At 37.2% G+C, this 27,500-nt stretch overlaps 4 protein-coding genes across 7 annotated transcripts in view; 1 reads left to right on the top strand and 3 right to left on the bottom strand.

Annotated features, from left to right (window-relative positions):
- Positions 1–580: 580 nt before the first annotated feature.
- Positions 581–5,888, top strand: LOC131786217 (uncharacterized). The gene is made up of 5 exons (XM_059103232.2): positions 581–818; positions 1,197–1,290; positions 2,041–2,200; positions 4,098–4,250; positions 4,693–5,888. The coding sequence occupies exons 1-5, from the start codon at positions 682–684 to the stop codon at positions 4,890–4,892; spliced, it is 744 nt and encodes a 247-aa protein (XP_058959215.1). The 5' UTR covers positions 581–681; the 3' UTR covers positions 4,893–5,888.
- Positions 5,889–6,134: 246 nt separating this feature from the next.
- Positions 6,135–11,170, bottom strand: LOC131786216 (coiled-coil domain-containing protein 166). Its single transcript, XM_059103231.2, has 7 exons — positions 10,971–11,170; positions 10,565–10,618; positions 9,467–9,521; positions 9,029–9,173; positions 7,989–8,068; positions 7,089–7,265; positions 6,135–6,581 (listed from the first exon to the last, which is right to left on the bottom strand). The coding sequence occupies exons 1-7, from the start codon at positions 11,087–11,089 to the stop codon at positions 6,333–6,335; spliced, it is 879 nt and encodes a 292-aa protein (XP_058959214.1). The 5' UTR covers positions 11,090–11,170; the 3' UTR covers positions 6,135–6,332.
- A 991-nt stretch (positions 11,171–12,161) lies between these two features.
- On the bottom strand, positions 12,162–23,654 carry LOC131786228 (gamma-glutamyl hydrolase-like). Its single transcript, XM_059103249.2, has 9 exons — positions 23,446–23,654; positions 17,028–17,139; positions 16,424–16,474; positions 14,901–14,985; positions 14,544–14,712; positions 13,636–13,742; positions 13,128–13,221; positions 12,851–12,988; positions 12,162–12,342 (listed from the first exon to the last, which is right to left on the bottom strand). The coding sequence occupies exons 1-9, from the start codon at positions 23,603–23,605 to the stop codon at positions 12,224–12,226; spliced, it is 1,035 nt and encodes a 344-aa protein (XP_058959232.1). The 5' UTR covers positions 23,606–23,654; the 3' UTR covers positions 12,162–12,223.
- A 1,925-nt stretch (positions 23,655–25,579) lies between these two features.
- LOC131786219 (uncharacterized) overlaps positions 25,580–27,500 on the bottom strand; it is a 14,450-nt gene continuing 12,529 nt past the window's right edge. For 2 of the 4 annotated variants that reach the window (XR_009340365.2, XM_059103235.2), the window contains exons 5-7: positions 27,084–27,146; positions 26,958–27,002; positions 25,580–26,286 (exon numbers count right to left, since the gene is read on the bottom strand). Coding sequence is in view for 3 of the 4 variants with exons in the window: in XM_059103235.2 (XP_058959218.1) it covers positions 26,984–27,002; positions 27,084–27,146 (82 nt within the window). In the remaining variant the exon portion in view is untranslated. The remainder of the gene's footprint in view (positions 26,287–26,957; positions 27,003–27,083; positions 27,147–27,500) is intronic. The other 2 variants (XM_059103236.2, XM_059103237.2) reach the window with 1 other exon arrangement.

Genomic DNA, 27,500 nt, shown 5'->3' with positions numbered 1-27,500 from the left:
GGGTGCAATTGTTGTTAATATGCACGATTCAGTTTGTCGAAGACAACAAAAATGCACGAGCCCATAGGGCGAGCAACGTGTAGTTTTTGAACAATTTCCCCGCGATTATTTACACCAAATTGCACGAGAAATCATGTTGTTTCTTGTTAATAATTTACATGAAAAAAGCATCAGTGAAAGTCATGACGGACGAAATTTGGCAGCGCGCGCTTATTGTAATTTGCACTCGTGTTACAACTTTGCATTCGTGTTACACGTAAAAATATGCTCGTTTTTAACCAATCAGGTGCGCCATATTGAAGAAATGTAAAATGGTGTCCGTGTTTACATAGCCTAATGTAAACACGCGGGAGGTTGGGAGAACACGAGATAAGCATCAGGCTATTTAAACACGGAAACCATTTTACATTTCTTTTATAAAATAACTAATGAAAGAGGAACGAAAACCGTGTTTACATACGCTCATGTAAAATGGTTTTATGGCCAATCAGAGCGCACGTACTGTTTGAATTATTTTACAATTATTCATAAATATTATTTAAGTGGTAATTGAACTTCGTGTCGTACAATTTTGGTCAGAAATCATGTAATCATCCACTGTATCGATCAAACCGATCGGTCGGAATCTGCTAAGGCCTGGGTCTACAACTGATTTGGCGGGAAAGAACCAAGTTTTGCAAAATGGCGACCAACTTGTTCGAAGCAAGTGAAGTTGAACCATGGAAGGTAACATTTCAGCTATACGGAAAGATGTTAAAACTTAGAGCCGAAAAAGGAAAGGAGGATAAAGCAAAGAAGCTGTTGGATCTTGACAACTGGTGAGTGCGCAGGAGGTCTTCGTGAAATCATAATTATTGTAGTTGGCGATCCTGGCGAGGAATCGAACATTTTCATGCAGAGGAAGGTACAATTTTAAATGGGAGAGGTTGAATGTAGGTTAAGCATGGTTCAAGATCCTCCTTTGCTGTAAACGTGTTTTTATACATTAAATACGTTTTGTGATGGTTAAGCTTACATGTATGTAAAATTCCCTTTAGCTCCCTTCCTCTCTGCTTGAATCCCACAATAGTGGGATTATGAACCTGATAATTTAAACATTGTGCTGTTTAAGTTTATGGTAAATTTTGGAATATGTTTTTGTTTAGTTCATAACAAGCAAATTGTTTTTAATGGCACTTTGAAATGTACACATGCAGGTTTCAAAACCAGTTACCTCAAGAAATAAACAAGAGATCAGAAAAATATATAACACTGGAAGAACTCACAAAGCTTATGGAGTGGAAATTAACAGTAAGCTATTCTTAAAACTGCTATTAAAAAAGGATGGTTCAGTTATGAGAGACGACTTAGTTCTGTCTAGTATTGCTGAAGGGAATCTGAAGTGTGGACATGCTTATCAATTTTGGATCACATTCCAAACCTCCACCCCCAAGTTTTATTTTTTATTGTTGGCTTCCACCCAGGTTGAGAACCTTGTCAAGATCTTTTATGATCATGAAAGATCTTGGATGATCTTGTCCAGATCTTACCAAGGTTTTCAACCTGGGCAGTCTACTGCTGTAAACTGTACATTGTCACATTCTCAAGAATCAAAGGACATTTCAAAAAATACAACTATTCCTGAACAGGAAAACCAATTTTATCTCCAGTTGAATTGATTTTCCTACTCTAATGAAAAAGAAAAGGAAAAACAGAAACAAAATAAAGCAAAACAAATAAACAGAACAAAAAGAAAAGCCAAAATTGTTTCTCTATGTGAGATGTAGGCAACTGTATTAGAAACCAGGAGAATCATTTTACATTTGAAAGATTCATGTACATATAGATAATCTGGGAAAGTTGAGAGATGTAGAGATCTTGATATAATTGGGGTGCTTTTGAAATCCTACAGGGTTTAGTGTCTGCCAGCTTATGTGTAAAACCCTTCTTAATATTTCATATGAGATTGTCACTTGGTCAACAATGAATGTACAGATTCATTTTAGTCATATGAAGTCATATTGATCAAAGAATACTAAGTAAGCTATTGTTCTTTTACAGCGTGGGAAGTTCAGGCCCCGCCTGACTCAGCTTGTACAGACAAACACCAGTGAAGCTGTCAAGGAGGTGACATGCAATGCTTTCAAGTGTTTACCTGATGTGAAATTGGCCATCACAGAACTAACAACATTGAAAGCTGTTGGACCAGCAACAGCTTCAGGTCAGTGAAAACAGGGCTTCTCAGGCACCTTAGCAACATGTGTTTATTGATGACAATATGTTGAATATATCGTAAAGTGTCTTTTTGAAGGTCAAGAACTATTGAGGTGAAGAAAACATTCATCCAAGAAAGTTTGGTCAATAAATAAATTACATTCTTGAAAAGTAAATTCTGAAAGCTCATCCAGGATGTCTTTGTTTTGACTTTATTCAAGATTTATCTGTTGCTTTTAAACCTGCCAGAAAACTGGTCATTCTTCTTGTGAAACACGCCTGTAGAATTTAAACAAAGTAAGTCAGCTTTGGAACAGTAATGTCAAATGGTCAGGAACCAACCAGAACTCCATCTTGCCCGTCCAGAGAGTCAGCCATACAATAGTAAAAGTATCATCTGACCAATTAACTGGTGAATTTTCACTAGTCACTGTTTTGGTTTTACCTTGTTTTGATTTTTCTCTTATGTTTCTCTGTCTAACCATAAAAGATATTATGTGTAGCTTAATCAAATTGTTGCCTAATTGTATGCGCAGGTTTAATCTGGCTTTAATGAAAGTTAACTTATTTCATGAAAAAGTTCAGGTATAGTGTGTACTGTCATTGGTTGAAAGAGCATGTTCCATCAGAGTATAAAACACACAGCCAAGCTAAAGCTGTCACCCAATGTGCCAATTAATACCATGTCTGACCAATTACTTGGCCTTCTCTATAGTGTTTCTTTGTAAATTGAAAGTGAAATTTCAGAGCAAGTGAGTGGGCAAGTAGCAACACAAAACCAAATAAAGGCTCGTAAACATGCCAAGCACTGAAATTAATGTTATTGTAATGTGAACAGAGACAAAAATCCTCTACAAGGATACAAAATGGACTGTACAAGTTTTGGAGGTTTTCATGCTTAGTTAGATTGTAAGCTTACATACAGTAATAAAACTCAAACACAGCTAACACCAACTACACTTGTAGTATATGATGAAAAATATAACCAAGCTGGCACAACTGCCGCAATTCATATAAATCATGATGGTGTCAGAGATCATGCAGAGGTCCATCGTGGCTGGCTTATCATGGTAATCTCTGATCATCACAGTGAAGTAACTGTCAGAAATTACATCAACCATCCTTAGAGTAAACAGCTAAGAGCTTGCTCTGATATCCTTTCCAATGCGTTGAGTGGAAGGCCACATTAATCACTGCAGCCGAGTTTTACGGTGTTGTCATCCTGAGCAATCTTCATGTTCCTGTGAATTCTGGTTTCATTCATTCATTCATAAAGCATATGCCTTGAGAAATTTGTTTCCTAATTGTTTCCTAATTTTGGCAGGATTTCACTGAACATTTAACTTTCAGATTCTGTATTAGAGACTGGAAAAACTTCAAGCATAAGTGTTGAATTCAACCTGCCAAACTATTTCAGTTTGTGAACTATTGCAAATTATGAACTTTGATTTTTGAAATTCAACCAATCAGACTATATGAACCATTCTGACAAGGATTCTGATTGGCTTATTGTTTTATGAGTGTAGATCATGCTGGCAACATTTCTGTTTGCTTTGAAAAGAAAAACTTGTTTTGAAAGTAGTAAGTAATGCATGGGGAATTTGAAGGATTCTTTACTATAAAACAAGTAAAGAAGCCCTGACTGTGCTCATTCTGTTGTAAAGCACTTACACAAGGTGAAGGGAGCCACTCCCTACATGTGCTTTACAACAGAACTGAGCACAGTCAAGGCTTCTTTATTTGTTAAATATTTCTTTAACTTGTAGTTAACTACATGTAATTCATATGTCTTAACCTGTGTGTAACATTTCTCTCTACACTATCTATCATACAAGGAGAAAAAAAAAATCATATGAATATTTTGGAATGTTGATTTTAACTTTTTTCATAATTAATATATCTAGCAATCTTATGCGCTGGTTGTCACAAAGTACCATTCATGGCAGATGAAGCAATTCAAGCCATACCAGGCTTTGGAAAAATTGATTACACACTCAAGTTCTATCTCCAATATCTTGACAAAATAAGAAGTTGCCTTAAAAACTTATTGAAAAAGGGTAAGTACACCTGTTACTTCAAGTCACTAACTGCAGCTTACCGTACAGTGAAACACTAAATAACCCACAGACATTTATGCTTAATTATGATGTTTATAAGTTGTGGCTTACATCCCAAACAACCTTATAATGATTATTAGAATCGCAGGCTTCTTTTCCCAGATTGGCACAACAACAGTAGATCATTAAAACAGTTACAGTGTCACTACTTAAGCCTTAATTTAATTCTTCTTATGGAACAAGGTTGGCAAAAAGTGGGCAAATGGCCTAGAGTTAGAGTTAGGTTTTTGGTCCTATTTTCTGCCTGGGGATAGAGCAGTAAGTAGTCAGGGATTTGCATCAGGTTTGCATTATTTCAAGGAAGCAATGATACTTACTACCAAAAGAAGCAAAAACCAAGGTTATGAAGCAGTATTGACAAAATAACTTTTTCTTTTGTCAGACCCCAAAGGAGAGTGGAATGAACATAAGATTGAGCTGTGCCTTTGGACTCATGTTGTGGGACAAAGGTATGCCCCTGAAATGTTCAACAACAGAACTTTGACTAAAAGAAAAAGGACCACAACCAATGATGAAAGTCAGGAGACACCCAAGAAAAAGAAGGTCAAAGAAAAAGGGCTCAAACATTCAAAGGCAACATAGAGGATGGTAACCACTTATACCTGGTGAAACTTCATCATGCACCACACTTAAGGGAAGGCCCAGGAACATGCAACAACATAGGTGTATAACACACCACCAAAACTGAATCTGTAAAGCAGAAGTTTTAATATAAGCCAGATAGTGGCAATCTACTTCCCCCCTACATGATCCATTACTGCCTTCTGTTCAGCCTGCTAGGAGGCTCTTGTGTTTGGATATGTCCTTGCAGTGGTCACTTATGGGAAAAGTTATCTAAAACCTAAGGTTGTTTACTTCATCATCCAGGTATAGCCAAACTGGGCACACTTGTTTTTAAAATTCTTTTTCCTATTTTGTTTTTTATAATTATTATTATTATTTGACACCAAAGATCTTCCGTGTGGCTGATTTCCATCGTGTGATAGCATGTTTCCCTTGTGATATTAAATTATAACTGCAGACAATCAGCCAAAAATACTACTGACATGAATTGTGTCATCCAAAACAGACCAATAATAAATTGACAATAGTGTGACACAACTAGAATAGGTTGCAGGCATTGACATTAAAATCTTAAATGTTGTCAATGTTCAAGGATAAAAGTTGCAAATGATTTTGCTTAGATGAAATACTGATAAATAATTGAAGTATCACCTTCCAAAAATTTCTACTCTGATTTACTTACCTCCATTATGTCCATTTTTATATCACTTTTAATCCTTGCAATATGATTAGCTCTCAGCATTGTGATGATTCTTAAATCACATAATAATTTTGCTCTGAATCAAATTTCTTTTTCCCAAGTAATAAGAGTAGAGCAATCAAATGAAACAATAAATCAGATGTCAAGGCCAATAAACTTGCAGCAAGGAGAAGGACAAAGTAGAGAAATTCTGCTCTTGATAAAACCAGCCCAGTACTGGGTAATTAAAATATTCATGTTGACTAAAATTGTGTATCTGGACAATTAAATTTCTCAGTTTGAAAATGGATGTAATAAAGCAGCAAATAAACAACATGTCAAGCAAGTTTGGTCTGAAATCATACTTACAGTTTCCACTTAGTTCAATTATTGTTATTTATCAAATGGGGGCCATTGAGTGTTTCACTTACCTGCTGACAAATCACTAGGTTCTTTACAATCCACTTAGTTTGAACGATTTTCATTGCAGTCAAGCAGTACTTGTACCCTAGGTTTATTAGGTTTATTATGAGCAAAAATCATGACATCTTTAATGCAGTAAGTAACATTTTCAATGTAAGTTTGTCACATGATTTTCCAAACTTTTCATTGAAACAAGGATCTTTTCCAAAAATGGTCACTACAACCCAAAACAAACTGCAAAAACATTTCACAAGGGAATAAATAAGTTTTGAAGTGGCGTTCTCAACTCATTTTCTACCTGGTCCCAACCACAAAATGGACAGAACATGTTTGTCCTTTTATGGTCAATTATGCTCTTATTGCGGACCCTGTTCTGTACTTATTCCAAAGTTCTGGTGAAGCCTGTTTTGCCTCGAACCCCTGAGTTTCTTCAGGTCTCTACTGTATTGTACTTCACGCAAAAGTGTTTTATGTTGTTCTTCAAGTTCTTGGCGATGTTCATGAAGGGCCCGTGTTCTTCTGATTAGCTGTAACAGTTCCTTCCGCAACAATCGGTTTTCGTCTTTGATCCTGTGCGTGTGCTCATCTAAACACTGTTTTGCCTCCTTGACATGGAAAAAAGTCAAAAACAAAAAAAGTATTAAACACTTGATTTATATATGTAATTGTTATCCAGCTGTGATGACCTGGAATTATTTCACTGCTTCTTTTGATGACTTAGGAATCATGAAGTCAAATTTTAGTCCATTCCCTTTACAGCTTGGAACAGCATGCTTAAGATTGCAAAAATCTCATGCAGGCAAAGAATAACTTTCAGTTATCAATGCACATGAATTTGAAGCATCATAGCCTGTCTAAAAGAATTTAAGTTCCACTGATAACTTAAAATTTAAAAAGGACAAACTCCTTTTCCTTGACAGTCATTTAACCCTAGGTTCAAAGTGGGTGCTGATTTTTAACTAAGTTTTGTTCCATTTTTGGAGGATCACTTTTGATTAAATCTGTCAGTACAACATTGAATTCGCCATCAGATAAGACCAACCTGCTGGTAAACAAAAGAGGAAAAAAATCCTTTTAAAGTAGCTATGGCACACTTGCTGTGGTTCTCTAACCTGTGAGGCTTGTTGCGCCATTTCTTGAATTTTATCATCTGATTCCCTTTGATAGCTTCTTTTCTCTCGTAAAAACTGTGATTTAAGCTTTTGTATTGCTTCTGAGTGTTTTCCTCTCATCATGTGAACTTCCTGCTCCAGGTGTGCAATCTCTGCCTTTTGATCACGCTGAAGAGTCTTTGTAAATACAGGAAATTTTTTCATCAATTGCAATTATGAGAGTGAGCATAAACTACAACTATATATGTCTTGTTCAAGATTTACCTTGGTTTAGAAATTTTTATTTTCTTGTGTTGCACAATTTGAGGTTAATCAGAATATAAATACAAAAAAAAAATAGACCAACACCAAATACTGTTAGAGTTCAACTTAATTAGAGAAGATTTGATCTCATAAAATTGATACATGGCAAAGCTGGAGCTCACATTCATTGTCCATCTAACTGCTCCCAAAAAACACAATCCTTTGCTTACATTGCCCCAAAATTTGACAAAATAATAATTCCCAAAGTTTTACAAAGTAATGCTAGTGCAGGGTGGAAGCTTTCCAATTATTATCACTTTCTCTGCAATTGTGGTCCATTTTGCATGCAAAAATGGAGAATTTGGCACTGTAAAATGTATATTAGCTTGCACATACATAGGTGTGATTGTTGAGACTATTTTTTTATCATTTTTTGTTGTCATTTTTTGTTGCCCTCCAAAGTATAAAATAATAGAAATACAGTTTATGTTCTTAGGCATAAATATATTTTGGGCCCTTCCCTGATTGTGCCTCAGGCCTAGAGCATATGTGCAGACAGAAATTGTATTGTTTTATTGTAACATTCTATTTAATGCATGATGTTTTTCAAGCATCAGTAGCAATTAGTTGTTGAGTTACTGCATAACAGACTATTACCTGATACTCTTCCAATTCAGCCAGTTCATTATTTGTCAGGGCAAGTTCAGCCTCTTTCTCAAGCATCAGTTGCTTCAAAGCTGTGATAAGAAACTCACCAATTGTTGTCACTGTGCTATGGATATAGTTAACTTAGTCGCTCTCCCCAAGGAAATTCCCTCCCTGTACACATTTATGGGTACACATTTATGGCATCTGCACCCCTGTGTGACACTGATCAGGAATCAGGTATCCAGTTAAGAAACCTTGAACAAATGAGTTATCAGTAATCATCTGAAAACACTTTATAGAAAAATTTGCACAATAAAAACAGTTCAAACTGCATCTGTGGCACCTTGTTGCTCACATTATAATATTGTGAGGAAACTTTTGTGTGACAATGTGTTCAATAACATTTATCTGATTTTTTTAAAATGGAGTTTGATTAATTTCAAGGATGCCAACAGGGTCTCAAAGATTGGCCACCTCTTAGAACCAAGTTTCATTTCCCATGGGAATTGTGTCTACAACACCAACTCTTGTAAGGCAAAGTCCCAATGGATGAAATCAGCTTATGTAATTCCCACATAATTCAGATCACAAGATTCATGTGGGAGGTTGTAATTATACCCTTTGTCATGAGGGTAAAATTATTATATAATAGATTTTTAGATGAGTAAACCAGAGTGTGTTTAAACAGAACAGTTCTAACCTCCCAAATGAATCTTGTGAACCAATTGGCTGGAAAGAATTAAAAATCTAAACATGTTGCAGTAATCAGACTATTTGGAAACCCTGGCAGCACATGGTGTACATAATTACGGTATGTACATATATATATACATCTTGGTGTGTCTTATCTACAGTACCAGTAAATCATAGCAGCTAGTAAAGGTGGCTGTTCAGTTTCATTGAGCTTCATACAACATGTTGTCGGTGTAATTTCAATTTACCAACAACTTTTACAAAACCTGACAATGATTCTTTCTCAGGTGATCAAAGTAACAATCACTGACATTATATCTCACTGAAGCGTGTGAGCTCTAAGTAGAAAGTTGTACCTTGTTTCTTCTCTTGATATTCATTTAACATCTGCTCTCTCTGCTGCTTGATGTTCTCCAATTCTTGCTGATTGCTGTCACTCAGTGATATTATTGTTGTTTGTCTCTTCTGTGTCTTTTTAGCCATGTAGGACATGTACTCATGCTTTACATTCAAACAAGACTTATTTCAGTTGTTAGTGGTAGCATTAAATTGGTACAAAACACCAAAGCAGTAATTTTAGGTAGAACAAAACTTAGTAATGATCCATGTCAAAAAATGTCCAATCTCTGAAAATAGGACTAACATGTACTGGTACAGAAGCAAATGTTATTTCATCATGTATATGATGAAAAAAAACACCTTCCACCTGAGCAACTACCCTCACATGAAAACCATGTTTACACAATCATATCTGCCAGTTGAGCATTTTAAACAATCACATCTTTTTTACTCACACTTTCCAGTCGAGTTTGTTGAGCCTCTTCCTGGAGCCATTCGTTTTCCTTCCGTCTGATTTAAGTGTTAAGAAACTTATTTTGCTAATATTTCAACTGTCATTAAAATTTTTCCTGAAAGATTCTCCAGTTCTCAACACAAAAAAGTGTAGCTTAAAGATCTATTGTTCTCGCATTCAAAAGTATCTCCAGAATTCTCATTATGAGGCAAGACCAAGGGTACCAGTACCAATAGAGAATCTTTTGCTTATAACACTTAATGATTGGTAAATAACTTAAAAAAGAGGATTGTTAAAAAAACATATACATCTGCTAGCTTTCCTAGTAACGTATTTATGGACCCTAGGGGATGCTATGATTTATATACTTCAACATACCTATATCAAAATTAAATTTGTCAATGTCTTCATCTAACACCCTCAGCTGAGAAAATGTAGTTTTAATTAAATTAAAATACCTATTGTGAATATGCAGACTACAGAGAAGGATATGCCTTATTAGTTAAAGCAACATTGCTTTTTATAGAAGAATAGTTTTCATGAACTGATGATAATTGAAAGTGTTTCATTTTTGTGTTTTTCTCCAAGGACAAGCTGTGAATATCGATTAATTTCGGGCTCTTTATCATACAATATTTGGACCCCACTCTGAATCAGTTAGCTACTAAGAACCCTTTTCTTCAGATCTGAAACCCAAAAATTTCCTTACAAGCTTTGTGTAAATTCAAGATAAGTATGGCAAAACTTTTTATGATAAAAGTGCACATTATTATGAGTAGTGCAAGGGACTTAGAAGCTTTGAAGCATGGTTTCCATCAGTCTTAGTAATCCTTACAATCACAAATGGTTCGTACATTACAGGCTACGGTCTCGTCTTGTTGAGGTTAGTAAAAAAGATCTAGTCTAAAAACCAAAGAAGCACACTCGTTTACGTACTGCAACATGGGAGCGAAACCCAACATGACCAGGTCTAGTGCATGCAGTTACGATAACAGATTCAAATACAGCGAAATCATGTGAATGGGCGGTGAATGGTCATAAATAAAATATTCAATCATCCGATCATAACAAAGAAAACCTTGCCCATTCGAAAAGATACAGTCCTTCAACCTCTCGCTTAAGATTTGATAATTTTTCTGTTAAAACTTCGAGTCTACAGATTAAGAAAACATAATTAGTTGACCCAGTTTACTCAAAACTGAAGTACAGACATAGTATGATAAATATCTCCCCTTTGCCACGAGAATCATAGTATATTTGCAGCACAACCTTCAATCCATTATCTAGTCCTTGCAATTTCACAATTTAGCTAGAGACGCATAATATTGTCCAGGATATCATACTGACAGACATAACATGGATAATAACAAAGGCTTATTTGAACTGGTGGTTTTAATTGCCTGAAAAATCACTACTTTTCTTTTTCTAAGTATATAACGCTTTCTTTATACATTGCTGTAACACGTTTCCCATAAAAATAAGGCTGAGTTAGAAAGCTTACTCACTCTCTTCTCAGTTCTTGCTCTTTTCCCGTAGGTTCAGGCTTTCCTCCTCCTTCTTCCTCTTCCTTTTCACCTCTGCTACTTCCTTTTGCCTTCTTCTTACCTTTCTTTTTGGCTGGCATCTTTACTTCACGTACCGGGACTAAGTAAGAACTGTATTTATATCAGTCGATATAAACAATCTTTCAATTTCGGTCGTTAAGGTTAATGACGCCTGCGTTTGTACAGCGGTAATGCAACGCGTATTTCATGTATGGAGACATTTACACCAAAGGATGTCAGGATATCAGGATGTTAAGGCTATTCGTTACGCGGCAAGGATTGCTTGGCGGTACCAAGGTTCCAAAGCAGATTCATGAAAGACTCTATTACAAATAGAGGTTCTGTTTTGTAGTGCATGGTCAATTTTAAAGAACTGGGAGTTTCGCATCTGAGTAACAAGGACTTAAGTTATCGAATACCCTTTTAGATTCGATGCTGTCTCCACCTCAGCTTCGCGGCATACAAATAGTGATTTTGCATGTAATTATTACACAGATACAACTTTTTATATGTTCTTGATAATATTAATTTTTAACGTATAAATGTATAAACGTATAACGTATAAACATAATTCTGGTTTTTAATGCTTCCTCCGAAAACCTTACAAAGTAGGTTCAGCTCCAAAAACGATACATCCTTCTTTCTTCAAAAAATAAATGATCATAAATCGGTGGAGTTAACATGCCAACAGTAGCAGTAACAATAACAGCAACAACGAAAAACAACAGGAAGCGTTTGTAACTTGTATTGTCTTCGAAAGCAAAAGTACAACGATTTCAAAGAATTTAAGGTATTCAAAAATTGTTTAAAATCTATTTAATGAACACAGTTATTAAATACTATTTCATGGAAATGGGCTTCTGGCTTTGTTTGGCTAGAAAAAAAAAAGACGTTTTATTTGAACTACCAGAGTAAAAGGTCTATCTATGTTTATAGATTTACTGTTCGAGACAGATGCCATGCAAGCTGCTTTATATATAAATAGTTCGGTTCAGTGTATGAGCTTCCCTTGCAAGCTAATATTGAAATTTAGAATGGAAGGTGACATTAGCCTATCCAAGAAGGTAGTTCAAAAGCTCATAGCAAGTGGCCAAACTTCTCAACTTCTGCTTTCCACACATCTTGTACCCGTAAATTCGAAAATACACAGCATAAAAAATGCCTCCGGCATAAAAAGGATCAGCATACTTCAGTTATTTCAAGGAGGCTCTTTATCACCAAAAGTACATCTGTAACACTGATACGACATCTCCAGTGTATGTTGGTGTATAGTTGTAAATCAATGCCTTTTTCTCCTCTTCTGTGCTCGGGAATCGATGGTCACTTAAACGAGCTGTAACCAAATTGATGATTTTGAAAGAAAGAAAGGTATAGTTTATCAACGCTAGGTAGAAATCAGAATATTAGGGAATGGAGTAACAAAGTGGATCATAAGCACGCCTCAGTTTTTAAGTTTAGTTAAAGAAATAACAATGAACCATGAAAACGTCTAAGGAAAGAAGCTAGCCACGAGCACCCTCATTTTGAGATTCCACTAAATTAAAGTATAGTGAAATCAATGACAATTTAATTTCATAATTCGTTTAATATGTAATACATTTACTTTAAGCATCGAATTCTAATGAGGAATTCTTGGATTGCTTCATTGTGTATGACAGAGTAAGAATTTGAAAAAAGGGGCAAGTTACCAACCCACTCTACCTTAACTTCAGTTATCGATACCAAATTTGCCTCGGTTCAAGCTGCTGAAGGTTTCCTAACTTGCTGGTTTGTCACATTAACAAAAGTATGAGTATAACGACCAATCAACGTATATCGCCATTACAAAGATAACAATTTACCTTGATTTACAAAAAAGTCTGCGAAATATTGTGCTATCAGAACAGCCTCCTCTGTATGTCTGATGTCTTTTAGTGTTGTCCACTCAAACAGAGGCTTCGCCGGATGCCACTGAAAACTGTAAATAGGATATTTAAGAGCTGAAAAAGAAGGCGATGGTTGTTGGTGAAAAGTGATGAATGTTACATAACTGCCCATCTGATCTGCTGTTGTTCTAGATTATGAGCCGGCCTTTCTTTCATTGAAGGCGAAGAAAAAATGATGATTTCGGGAGATTACCTTCCATAGTAGAGATAAACGGCTTTCCTTTCCTGTCATTACTCGTGGAAACTATTTTAAAAAACTCACTCAACTTTTCATCTTTATGGAATACCTGGGCAAATGTCAAAAAACAACAAGCACGTGTGAAAAGAAACCTGTAACTCTAAAACCGCATATCTTCATTCTGATCATCAGTGCATGATGGTAGAGAAATCAAGGAGATAATGTGAGTCGCAAAGGATGAAAAGATAGGTTTTAAAGGTCATTTTAAGGGGAGGTTTGATACCTTTTTTCTTTCTGTACATGAAGTACTCTTGTTATGCAAACATACGACGAGAATTTTAACTTCCCATCGTTTCTTTTTCTGCCAGACGGGAAAACGGTTTCAGTAACTCAATATACTAATTGGTGATGAAAAGAACATTGCAATCATTTAACTCTTACATCTAATTTTGCAGAAGCCCTCACAGAAGTCTCTTTTGTTTCGACAGAAGAAAGAACGAGGCGAATACAGCAATCTGCTTACCTCGGGCGTCAAACCTCTATTGTGATTGTTGTAATTGATATCATTTTGTGTCATGTACTTTATGATATTATCAGGGGCAGACCCTAACAGTTTCGTTGACTTAAAGTCTGCAAGAAATAGTATCAGCACTCATAAAGAGAAGATTCAAATTTTTTTTTGTTCGTATTTGACCGACCATCGAAGTTAGTCGTGCAAACTAGGCCATGAAAACGAGGGGCTGACGATCGAAACGTGAGATTTAGAAACTTTCACAGTGGCCAATTTACGTTATCTACTCGGTCGATAAAGCCGAATACCTTGCTTATAACCCCACCGATGCAGGACCACACTTTCTTTGGGAAACTTACCCCCTTTATTAAACGGTTTGAATACGTTTTGAAGAACTAGTAAGCTTACTGATCCTGACAATTTAGAATATAACAACATGACCAAACGATGTATTGGAAACGCTTTAAAATTAGTTTGATTCACATATCGTAGCTACTCGATGTTGTTCGACAAAATGAAAGGGTGGAAAGTATGAAAATGTGGACTGTGAGTCTAATTAGATTAGGAGGAAACAGTGTTAATTTCTTTTTAAAGAAAACATTCTATCAATTTCCGATAAACAAACGCTATCGATCTTGCTCGTATTAAATGCTCATCTTGTTTGAGTTAGGGTGATCGTTAAGGACAGTGGACAATTCAACTCGTCATGTACAATTTACATGACGCGGCTTTAAGAGTTCGTGACTTACAAAGTGAAGATAACATACTAAATTAAGACCACTCCTAATGAAAGTTATCTTATGAGCAGGCCATTAGAGCACTTGTCACTAAATAGGCCACTAAATAGCCTTTCAAAACAATATTTCCTGACCAGTTTGATGCGTGCCATTTCATGTCTTTTCTATTGGGATTTGAGTTACCTGGAGATAAAATAAGCTTTAAACTGATGTTTCTTGCATCTGTGAGGCTGAGGAACGACTGGTCGTATTGACCAAACTTTAAGTCCCTTCCACTAACTATAAGAGCAATCAATTCAAATCCTAGGCACTCGGCCCATATTGGAAATACGTCTCCTGTTTCATCGTAGGCCTGGCAAAAAATGATAGAGAAGTATTTTTGACAACTGACCGCCAAGGCACTTGCCGCACCCTTGATTAATCCGAATAAGTCTTTAAGCTTTTTGTTAAATTCTTACATAGAAACTTGCCGATCACACGATTGTATTATTCTTAACTGATTGAAAAATATGACGGCAAAGGAACATATCAGCAACAAACCTTAACAGCAAGGTCTAGGAACTTCCTTCCGACTGTTGTGTATCTAGATATATTTAACTTCACATGGCCTCCCGGAAAGATCAACCTTACAAATCGAAATCAAAGCATGGGTTTAAGAGAGTCACTGTCCTCTGAAACCTCCTACCCCCCCTCCCACCCCAAAAGAAAAATTTATCTTAACACTTAACTGAGACAAAAAGGAATTATTGCAATCATAATCATAAATATTATATAGCTGGCAGCGCCCATCGGCGATATGAAGCAAATCTTGAGTTCTGATTGGCCACCCGTGTGGGTAAGATGTGCGCATCTTTCCCGTTCGGGACCGCCCGCATTGATCCTGCGCAAGAAAACAAAGTACCCTGGAGCGTACTCCCAAAATTCGTTAATTTAGGAAAATATCGGCAAAAAGCGGCAGAAGACAGTAAAACCATTCTCGTGAATTTAATGTGCTACAAATACAGTTGGCTTTCTTTCCCAGTTCTCGAAATAAACAAGTCATTCTTGTTTCCTATTACAGCGAAATCGTTTTGCTATATCATAAATCTTTTATTGACGAGTTTGCCCGGTCAAGATGCCTGGATATTAGCCTCGTTCTTTTCTGTGTTTTTATGCGTCTCGGTCCATAAAAGCGCAACACACACACAAAAAAAACTCGGCCAATGTCCAGCCATCTCGACCGAACAAAATTGATCTATAACGCTTATGTACTGTTAAAGGAAAGCTTTCAAATTTCTTGAGTTGGGAACAAGCGACTTCTTAAGATTTCATATCACCCTCATCAAGAAAGGCTAAGAGGTCATAATAAACAGGTTGGAGCTTTGTTTTGTATGCTGAACGAAGAAATTGTGATAGACATCATTCCTCTTTCATTATGCCCCCTGTTACAATGGCAACGAGTCACGTCAGTTGTCACCCCTGAGCCGAGTAACGTGGCCCACAAGCGTGGTCACATCACACCTACGTTAGCCTGTGACCAAATATTCGACGCCAATGTCATTTTCATGGCGGCGTATTGAAAATCCTCCAGGCTTGAGAAACTTTTTAAACTCTCTTTGTGTTGTTTACGACATAAGATTAAGATTTGAATCACAACCTACCATGACGGTGAGAAATTCTCAAAAATAAGTAGAATACGGACACCACGATAGATCATCAAAGATTTTAGTCGATCCAACAAGGGCCGACGTGACTGCACTTGAAGGCGAAGTGACTCGGCTGGGGTAGACGCTATCTTAATCCCTCCCACATAGAGTAAGTCTGTTGTTTCGGCAAGAACACAAAATTAGAGATAAGTTTGTCTCAATTTTTTGAGAGTGTCTTGATTTCGAAGACAAGCGATATGTTTAACAATAGTAATTTCGGTCAAAGAAACTGGCAGGTTAACTTACTTTTTATCAGAGAAATATTCAGAGTTCGAACCTCCATTTTCGGAGAAAAAAAGCCCTTTTAATCTTTAACTGATGCCTGTTCGATAAAAGGTAATGTTGCCAAGTTCCATCTACACGTCATTGCTTACTTACCCATTTAAAGAATGAAACATATTTTCTATTTCCGGTGTGCTGGAATTGACACTGTGCATTTAGTCAAGAAAGAAATTAAGACATACATTACGATCCGGACATTAAACCAAGGAAATATTATACTTCCACAAGACTTCCACAAGAACCTTCCCATATCGTGCATCGATGGATTTTTTGTTGTGCCTCAGTGTCAAATGACAGGTACAATCGCACTGGCAAATTTCATTTGCATCGTGAATAAGACAGACAAAATGTACTAATAAGGAAAAAGGCTATCTTTAGTTGTCGTTAATTTCTGTATCTTAAAAAGAAAATAAACAGATAACACCACGAGGCATTCCATTATTCTGACAGTTTTTCCTTAAGATTTTAACAATAAGCGGCCGACTGGCAAGTGAAAAAATGCATTGTCTTTTACGACCGAAAGAAAGTTTTTTCTTTAGTCAAGTTAACATCTGTATATATTTATTATTTAAATATTATTTCTCGTGAATTTCAGAGGGGTTATTAAAGTAGTTTCCGAAGGGGAATAGTGTTTTCTGCAGCTTGAAGTGACACAGGAGCAGAGAAATCGTCAAATTACTTTATGAGGTGAAAAGGATACAAAACTGGAACAGCTCGAGCCCCTGCAGATTCCAAAGTCTTCACGTAAAGAGCACTAAGGTATTGGTAACCGAATTGCGTAAGGTTGGCATTGGTTTCTTGAGTCAAAATACCTGATTGAAAAAATTAGTCGATGGAGCTTGAAGCTAGTATCAAGAGCGTGTCCACGAGAGCACCGGGCAGTCGTGCTACATGCCATCTCACCGATTTCAATGAAACTTTTCCAGTTTTAAGGGTCTACCCCAAAATTCGAAAAGACAAAGTGGTTTCTGCTTTGCTTTTTTCCGGGGGGAGATAGTCCACCCCCCGGTTTTTCTTGGCTTTTACTAAGGAAATCGCCTCAAAATAGGTAAAATGTATGAAGCTCTCACTAAGATGGTATCTAATCAATCACTCTTGCACACATATTATTACATCCTTAGTAAATGTCCGATACAAGTATCAGTCAATTTGATTGACGGCTTGTCAATCAGCAGAGGTAAATAAACGACTGTGTTTTTAGACTTTTCGATTCATCCAAACGTTTGACAACTTTGAGGTCAATTATCTCCCCTTGCCAGAGAGCTACAACACCAATCTTAATTCCCCTCTATAATCCATCATTTCATCTCTGAAAACCATAAAAAAAATCTATGAGCACTACCCGTATTTTTGTCTTGGATGCCTTTTAAAATCTGCGACTGTGACAAGTTTCTCTCAACTACACCTGTCACGCAATTCTGGCTGTAGCCGGTCACTTGACCGAATAAACCTAAATTTTTTAGCTCTTCATACAAGGTGATTGATCAAGAAAGCTAAAAAATGTGAAAAAAATTTCGAGATTTTTCGTAGGAATGGAAAATTTCACGTTTAGAGAGATGCATGTGATGAGGGAAAATCGTATCGTTTCTTTCTTCTGTCGTTTATTACTTTGGAGATTTGCTAAAATCAGCAAATATGGCTTTTTTACGGCACAAAGCATTCATTAGTCTATAATTCGATTGTTGCCGGCGTTTAATTGCGTGACTTGTAAAAGATAGTAAGAATGAGCTAGCAGTATTTTGACCAGTGGGCTTCCTGCAAATTTCCCTCGATGAAAAAATCCCAGGACATAGTCAGTTGTTTTCGTGAGCAATGACAATAAATATGAAAGAAAAGTGAGATGCAAAGGTCCTTATTTTTTTAGCTTGATAGTATCTGTACCCTCTCCTGCAGCCTTCGTCTAAATTTTGCAAGGTCTCTCCTTATCTTCTGCCTTGTTCGGTCAATTTCGATTTCTGAAGCTAGATCATCGGCATCGGCCTCTTCGTCCTCATTCATACTTACAGAGGGGGACTTCGTCAATAACCAATTTTTGTTACGGCAGGTAACCGGCTGAAGTATCGAGCGATTTGCTGCTCTATCAACCAGTCAGTCTTAGACAGCATTTCTGGCCGGTGTCGTCTCCTAAACTCGATATTTGGCCGCATTAGAGGCGGTTGCCTTACTAGTTTCCTCCCATATCCAGCACACGTCTAGGAGATAATTCTTTGCTATCTGAGAAAAGGCGGCTGCTTTTTGTGTTTTCCAAAGAGCCCATCCAAAGTTCACCCGGCTAGTTAGGGATTGTTCGTCAAAATTTTACTTGAGGTCCGACCTTGAACGTAGCCACCCCCTACAGAATGGCAAGTCTTCGTCCATTTCCTCTTGATCTTATTATAGGCGGATTTTTTTGTCAGCTTCACCTTGTGTTTGCCTTTGTTAAGGTTCTTCTGGATGGCAGTGAATGACAACGAATGAAACGTCTTAATACATCCTTCCTCTTAGCAAGAATATCTCGCTTTCTTGTTCCGTCTGTGACGGATTGGGTATAGTTCTCGCGATGACCCGCGTTCAGAGATCTATGCATGTTGCTGATAACCACCCACTTCTACGATTAGTTTGCTGAAGGTTTCTAATGTGATGAGCCTCCAAACTGTGCCAGTTGGTCTGCGCTATAAACTTGTCGCAGTTCTTAAGTTAGAGGGAGGATCGTCCGCCTCTATTTATGTGAGCGCCTCTACAGTATCTGCGTAGCAATCATATGATACAAAGTTCATCTCAGTCACATATCACCAGTTAGGAAAACTGATGTTCAGATAAGCGCTCTTATTGCCCTTCTTACTTACTCCTTGCCGACTCTAAGATAGCAATTACAGTACGCGTTCTATTAGGTTTACAGTCACCTTGCCACCAGGAAGACTCGCCGCCACCTTTGATTTCTTCTGCCGTCTTCAGGTTTACCTCTCTCTCAACTTTACGTTTCCGATTTTTTATGAGGAGGATACTGGCATTTACGAACCCGAAGGTCTGAATCTGATACCAAGTTGTGCACGATATTTGAGGTATATAGTGAAATCGAGGCCTTCGTAATCTCCAAATAAGCCAATATGAGCTAGAATAAGCTTCTTCTCGGACGAAACGCATGTTTGGGATACATTGAGGTCTCTCGAATGTTTTTTTTTCATGCTGTGCACTCACGAATTTATGGGTATGAGCTGTTTCCGTCTCTGGTCAGTGCGAGAAAAGTAAGTTGGTTTTTACAGTTAGGTGCAAATGAACCATCTTGACTCTATCAATTCAAGTTTTAGGTTGAATTGAGGGCTTTTTAGACACTCGATTACTTATATGGCATCACTATGAAGACGTAGTACAACTGATACACACACACTACATAGGATTAACAATGTCTGTTGCGCTGTTGCGAGAGAGAGGAAAATATTACTGGAAGTGTAAACCCTTTAAGAGTTTCAGAGACGTTTCAGAGATGTCTATCTTCGGCTGTCACAAAACATTGACCTCCTCTTAAATTAACTAGGAAAAAGGAACTTAGAAACTCCTTGTTGAAAAAAATTGGAATTCGTTTGACCGATACGCCAGTTGTTTCCATCTTGCTTTTTCCTCGGGCTGTTATAAAACAGTTCATAAATTGACTAATAAATAAAATAGTTTGAAATACCGTGGAGAATTTGTCTTTTTTTCTGCGTGCAAACCAAGGGTAGACAAAGTTTTTAAAACATTTGACAAGAATTTCATGGGACTCACCTCGATAATTTTCGTCGATTAGAGTCAAGACGTGCCAAGCTAAGCGACATCGCCCTCCAGTAAAATAATTTTCCAAAGAATAAATGTGGTGAGCGTGAGAAAACGCACATTTTTTTCATTATTGTGATCAAAGCGCAATGATTTACCTTAATTGGTACTTACAGTATCAAAACATTGATTATGACAAGGTGAGCTTAATTTTTCAGTCGAGGTCGACATGACTTCACGTTAAAGCGTTTTTGACGGAACAAACAAGTGAGCATCACCGCGCGAACTGAGAAAGTAAAAACTTGTATTTATCTCCCACGCGTTTCGTCTGACAATAGTAGACTTCATCAAGGAGTTTTACAAATAGGGTAAATAAGCTTGCTCATATACAAATAGTAAATAAGTTGTCTCTTTACTATTGAAGCCAGTGGAAAGAATTCGCCAGGTGCGCCTGCGGTATTGTACATGCGTGACATTTTTCGGACTTTACATGTACGAGTATGTGATCCGTTTGAGGGTCACAGATTTTTTGTATAAATATTTGACCCCTCCACACATTACATCCTCGTCCACGTCATGTCTCTAGTTTACAGAGGTCGTAGAACGCCTCATTACATGGATTTGCCTTCTGCAGTTAGAAGGGCGTAATTGCTTTTGATTTCTCAATTGATGCTGTTGCAAAGACAGTTTTTGGGAGTCACGAAACAAAAACTTATCGGGACCTAGTTTCATGTTCTAATGGAAATAAATAGCAGATAAAGACACGTTATCTTGAGAAATAAAGTTATAAAGAACAGGGGTTCTTTAAAACAAATAGTGATAGCAAAGGTTTGAGTTCTGGTCAATATTGACTTTTCATAGCCGTCCTCCAAATCTGAGGGAACGCGCTGAGGGAATTAAAATAACACACATGTGTGATAATGCAAGAAAGAGAATAAAAATACAAATAAAGAAAAAGGGGAAAATACCGTGGTGCAGCTTGTAGATATCTTTCGTGCCAGACCTACACACCTAGGCCCGACACCACGCAAAGAAACTCGAAAGGCAGCTCAGTATACCAACTGGCTCGCACGTACGCAGGAAAGGGCCATGAAAATCAGAAAAAATAATAGCAAATGCTGACGATATTTGCAGTCAGAAAACAGGCAAATAAAATAACAGAAGGATTAAGAACTTTGTAGAAGTGTTTTCTCGTAAAAAAAAGATAAACAATTTTTATTTCTAGTCAAAGGTCACGCAGTCATGCTACAAATACCATTTCTGCGTGGAATTTCTTGATGGTGGAAAGTGGAAAAAAAACTTTGCAGTCTTATTTTCTGGAAATATGGCGGAGTTAATGAATTTTATGGGGCTATTGATATTTCCTTTCAATTGAGTGGGGCAGAGTTTCTCGTCATCCGCGGTCTGGAAAAGCTGAAGCTATGAAACACGGGAACTTGAAAGTCAACAAGCACGCGACATGCGACTTTAAAATCTACACTCCTGTTACAGTTTCCTTATTGTGAACTGTGCTATAATGATAATAAACAATCAAATTACAGACTGATGAATGTTTTGTTCTGTACAAGAGCCCTATTTGCCAACTTTAGCAAATCTTCAAAGTAATAAACGACAGAAGAAAGAAACGCTACGATTTTCCCATCGATTTTTCGCCAGCATGCATCTCTCTAAATGTGAAATTTTCCATTCCTACGAAAGACCTCGAAATTTTTTCACATTTTTTAGCTTTCTTGATCAATCACCTTGTATGAAGAGCTAAAAAATGTAGGTCTATTTGGTTAAGTGACCGGTTAGAGCCAGAATTTCGTGTAGTTAAGAGAAACTTATCACAATCGCAGATTTTAAAAGGCAACCAAGACAAAAATACGGTAGCGCCCAAAGATGTTTTTGATGGTTTTTAGAGATGAAATGATGGGTTATAAAGGGGAATTAAGGTTAGTGTTGTAGCTCTCTGGCAAGGGGAGATATTTAACCTCAAAGTTGTCAAATATTTGGAGGAATCGAAAAGTCTAAAAACACAGTTGTTTATTTACCTCTGTTGATTGACAAGCCGTCAATCAAATTGACTGATACTTGCGTTGGACATTAACTAAGGATTAAATAATATGTGTGAAAACTCTCAGATTAATTGGTTAAATACCAGTGAGAGCTTCATAAATTTTACTTTTTTTGAGGCGATTTCCTTGGTGAAAACCAAGAAAAACCGACGGGGGTGGTCTATCTCCCCCCCCGGAAAAAACCAAAACAGAAACCACTTTGTCTTCTTTAGTTTTATGGTAGCTACTTTAAACTGGCAAAGTTTCATTGAAATCGGTGAGATGGCATGTAGCACGACTGCCCGGTGCTCTCGTGGACACGCTCTTAACAGCAGGTTCGCGATTGTGGTTCTTGGAATTGTTTGATCAGTTGCCGTCCATCTCTGAGGATCGAACACGCTCACCAATTTTTATTAACGTAAGTTATCCTGATGTGTGATCAAGGCAACTGTTATCGATTTCTTCTATTTTATTGTTATTACATAACTTTCGTGACATCATAACTAATACATATAGCTTTGATGAACCACACGATGCTTTTGAAGATCACTTTTTTTTTATATATATATCTTTTTAATGAAAAAAGAAACATGTTTCGGATGAAACATCATCCATCGTCAGTTGTATAATGAGAATAAAATGAAATTTTGCAATAAATAGTAGAACAAAGTGAGATGTTAACAAGAATAACAAAAAATATGAAACTATTTAAGCTAAGAAGGGAGACTAATTAGTATGAAAGGGATAAATTAAGATGTTTGGACTGGGAATTTAAAGACGGCTGCTCCCAAAGGATGTGCATGGCTTCCATAATTTTCAATTGGAAGCGTGTGGGGGCAGCTGTGGAAGCAGACTGTGGAAGCAGATTCTGGAAGTAGCTTGTGGGAGCAGCTTGTGGAAGCATTTTTCCATAGTTATATCCACATCCATCTTAAACATCTTAATTTATCCCTTTCATACTAATTAGTCTCCCTTCTTAGCTTATATAGTTTCACTTTTTTTTTTGTTATTCTTGTTAATATCTCACTTTGTTATAATATTCATTGTATAATTTCATTCTATTTCTCATTATACAACTGACGAAACATGTTTTGTTTTCATTAAAAAATATAATAAAAATAAACTTTGAAAGCATCGTGTGGTTCATCAAAGCGGTATCTTACTTCGTGCCGCTATGAAGCCTTAATACATATAGAAAGTAATTAGGAAGTAATTAGATGGCTCTGTAAATAAATTGTCAGTGTTGCAAATAAAGAAACTTAAACCTAATACACAAGATCTACAACGGATCTAAACGAAACAAAACCATATTAGTAAACGGCTAGAGAACCATCATAAACATATTTTACCAACCTATAATTGGACGATTCGTTTTGACCGTGCTTTTAGGTACCAAGTATTGCTGATCTTGAAAGTTTTCAAGAGCAAAACCAAACGTAAAAGTAGAAGCTATCAAAATTGCTAACATCATGGTCAGCTGTGGAGAAGTCCGGTAAGAAAGGATGGCACGCATGCTAAAAGCCCTGTGTAGATTTTGTTGGTCGATTGAATTCAGTACCTAAATGAGCACCAATGGTGACAGTTGAACAGTAGGAATCTGTTCTGAAGTGTCGTATCACTCGTTATGTTCTATTGTTCTCGTACACTTTCTTTGTTCCTTTCCCAACACGCACTATAAATAAAATAAATGCTGTTCGTGACTGGTTGCTTAATGATTGTAATTACCTACAAATAACAATGTTTCATGACGGTAAAGATATTTCCAAACAAAATAAAAGGTTTAATTCCTCTTGGTGGCATTGGAGCTCAGTGATCCTGTAGTATGCAATTTATTCCAAGCTTGAAGGCACATGGCTAAGATTGGTAGGGCTGCATTTACCGGGTACCAGACAAACCACCTAAGGTTAACCGCAGGTTATTGTTCACACTCATAGTTGTTCATAAAATTTAGACTTCGCACTCGGATATATAGTTTACAGCTGTAAATCTGCCAACGCGTTGTGAACATATAGACGATCTCAATTCTTGAATCGCAAAAGCAGAGGGACTTGGTAACTCAGATAGAGGATGCCATCAAGAATTTCTTAAGGTAGTGCTCCGCGCACGGCAAGTGATAAAACCAGTGGGAAGGTTAAAATTTAGCCCGGTTTAAATCAGTGGGCGACAATATTAGTCTAGCCCTTTTACCCATGGGTAAATAGCGTTTGCCCACGGGCAAGGACGTTTTTGTGTGTAACCGCTTTCCCCAGACCGAAACTGCCCTAGTGTTATTTCCATGGATACATAAAAAAGAACAAAAGAACTTCGCGTGACAGTTCCTGAACTGAAAAATAGGGTTTATTTGCTCCCTGAGGTGGCTTGGCCAATCATAAAGCAGAATGTAGCTAATACAGGAAATCGCCTGCAGTGTTTTGAGGTGACCTCGATGCGCTTGGCTAATTTCACGCCTTCTTCGGACCCTTCTCGCAAAAAACTGCTGGACTGTTATATCTATGGAGGAATGTCGTATAGTAAGCAGGAGAAGCACTGAAATTAAGCTTAATAGATCTCGATTCGTAACATCCATGTCGTTCTGTACTTTTCCTGCCTATTTGTCAGGTCAGTGAACTCATATCTAATTATATTTGACCCTGAGGGGATTCTACTGTGTAACTGCATCCCCAAGGGTAACGTGAAACCTGAGCTTAACCAAACCCAAGCCATTTACCCAACATAAGGCCCCAAACCCAAGGTGTGTGTAACCACCACTAATGTACGATGGCCCGTAAGATTCTGACTGGTACTCAGTCGTCCCCATGAGGTGAGTGGCCATTGCGGATGGGAAGCGAGCTTTTGTATGATGACAAGCGACTAAACATGGTTTGTGCGACAGAGGGTCTTTGTTGGAGTTAGAGGGTGTGATAAAAATCAATTCAGACGGGTTTTCATTCTTTTCTTTTTCTAAGTGAAAGATTATCTTTTGATTGTAAATGAAACTCATTAGATGTAATGCATCGCGATAGGAGCCATTGCTTAATGGGTAGGTTACCGGTAGGTTACCATTATCGCGGTAGTTACTGATCTCGAAAATTGTTTTTTTTGTGTATGTTTACATTCATCGAGAATAGTTGATTTTGACTGAAATCCAAATACCAAAAACATCAGTCAGCAAATAGAACAGATCGTTTTACAGCCAGTACTTTTAAATCAGATTTGGCGGCACCAGTTCTTTTGTAGGAACGGGTCTCAGATCAGGAAACAAGATACAAAACATTAGGAGCGGGAAAACTGTGCTCGGAGGATTTTTAAGAAGGGTTTTCCCATGAAGCCAGGTATACGTAACTCCTTTTCAAGTTCTTGGTCTTCCTGGTTTCTATAAGAAAATAAGGTCAGGGTTCGGAAATAGGAATAGGCAGAAGCCTCACACCATTGTCACTATGACAGATATTTAGTGTCCGAACGCTTCAATGACAAACTGGGTTCCGGTTAAATACTCACTTATGTTGTCGAAGTCGCTCCTTTATCTATATTTTGATTTACTTTCTTTTGGATAATGCTTACAGGTTTGGTCGATAGCGGCAGTGGTTTAATAAAGCCGGTTTGCGTTTAAAATTCAAGATAGTTAATCAAGTCAAAACCAGAGTAACTCTTGATCATATTCAAACATAAACTATAAGAACACTCCTCTTAAGGAATTTTGTGTAATTTGCATCATATACATTACTGCTTGGCGGTTTCTTTTGTATTTGACTATTGACAAAGATGAACCCATTTGATCTAATTTCCAGGCTTCTCCTTCGTGTGTCAGACACATATGACTTTCAACGTTGGCATGGATCAATACAAAAATACAACACGGTTATTTATAAACATTTGTGTCTTGTGCCCGAAGTGTTTCCCACCAGCCACTGCGAGTGCCACGATATCACCGTGGAATCACAGAAAGGGTCAAGGTCCAAGCTAGTTATGTCCTCATCAAACGGTGAAAGGAGTATGTCCAGTCGCCTACTATTGTGAGTCATCAATTTTTCTGTCCTCTTTATCCATAAACAACACATCGCAAAAAAGATTCCTTATACATAATGTCTGTATTGCGGTTCTATTCTCACAATCGCTCTCATCACCAAGTGGGCGCATACATCGACGCAGTTATCTTACATTTAGATTGGAACCAGGCCTTCATGATGTTAAAACGTACAGAAGGAAATATTTTATCTGAAAGAATAAAGGCAAGCAAGATAAGTCAGCGACTTCACATATGGATATGTGTTCATTTGAGCGTTCTCCCAGCCTGCTTTTCCTGTCAATACCTGAAAATAACATCTCATTCCTAACTCAACTGTTCGCTTGATATTAGATGAAATCTGCTCTTCCGCCAATTTTAATCATGTTTCATTTGTCTTCGCCTGAAAACAACTCTTCATTTAGATGTAAGGGATACCAGCCACATTTCAACGTGACCCTCTCTAATGCAGACACTATGCCGTCTTACAGAGAGTTGCATTTCACATAGCAATTCTACGTCGAAAGAGGATCTACGCAGTTGTTCTATTTGCGGGAAAAAACTGAGTTTGTTCTGTGAGTTCTTAGCAATGATCTATCAGAAGAAAGGCACAAAAATGAAGTCATTTATATCATAGATAGCTTTTTTTTGCCTTTTCATAAAACAGATATATTTCATGACGTCAAAAAGTAGCAAACAGAGGACAAAACGAGATTGAATCTTGATAAAAATGTCAAAAATAGGTGCACGGGAAGTAAGTGTAGAATCCTGGTTATAAAATTTTCATTCACACACACATGCTCCTCACCCATTAACTTAAAAAAGATTTTTATATAATATAACCAAGGTAAACATCCGAATAATTCTTTGAGATTTTCCTTACCTCAAAAGATGAGTTCAGTCGTATCCCTAAATTAGCGGTGACTCCCTGTAGGAGGACAATAATGCGTAGCGTACAGTTCACATAGTTTACTAATGATTCTATAAAATTGAGATCTGTTTAATTTACCTGAAATCTTCTGTTGTTCTCCTGGTATTGGTATTTTTTGTGGAAGGGCTAACTGGACTCGAACTAGAACGGCAGAGAAAGAAAACTAATTAAAATTGTGGTAAGAATAATAAGGGAAGAGAGTTACGCGTCATAGGCCTCTTTCATAATGGCGGGCGTTATTATCATCCCTTTAAGTTCATTCAACTTATTAGCCTCACTTTTTAGTGGAAATTTATTACTTTTAAACATTGGTCGAGGCCAAAAAGGCTAATTTACATGGATAGAAAATAATAGAAATTAGTCCTGTCATATAGGAAAGAGGTCCACGAGTGCATTATTTCTGCACCCAACTTTGATTCACTATTAATTTAAAAAAAACAACCGCCGAATTTTGGACTGTTTTTATTTGATTTTCTCTCGTTTTGGTAAAAAATC

The sequence above is a fragment of the Pocillopora verrucosa genome, chromosome 8 (assembly GCF_036669915.1).
Source record: "Pocillopora verrucosa isolate sample1 chromosome 8, ASM3666991v2, whole genome shotgun sequence".
Taxonomy (NCBI): Eukaryota; Metazoa; Cnidaria; class Anthozoa; order Scleractinia; family Pocilloporidae; genus Pocillopora; species Pocillopora verrucosa.
This window is presented reverse-complemented; position numbering and strand designations above follow the sequence as displayed.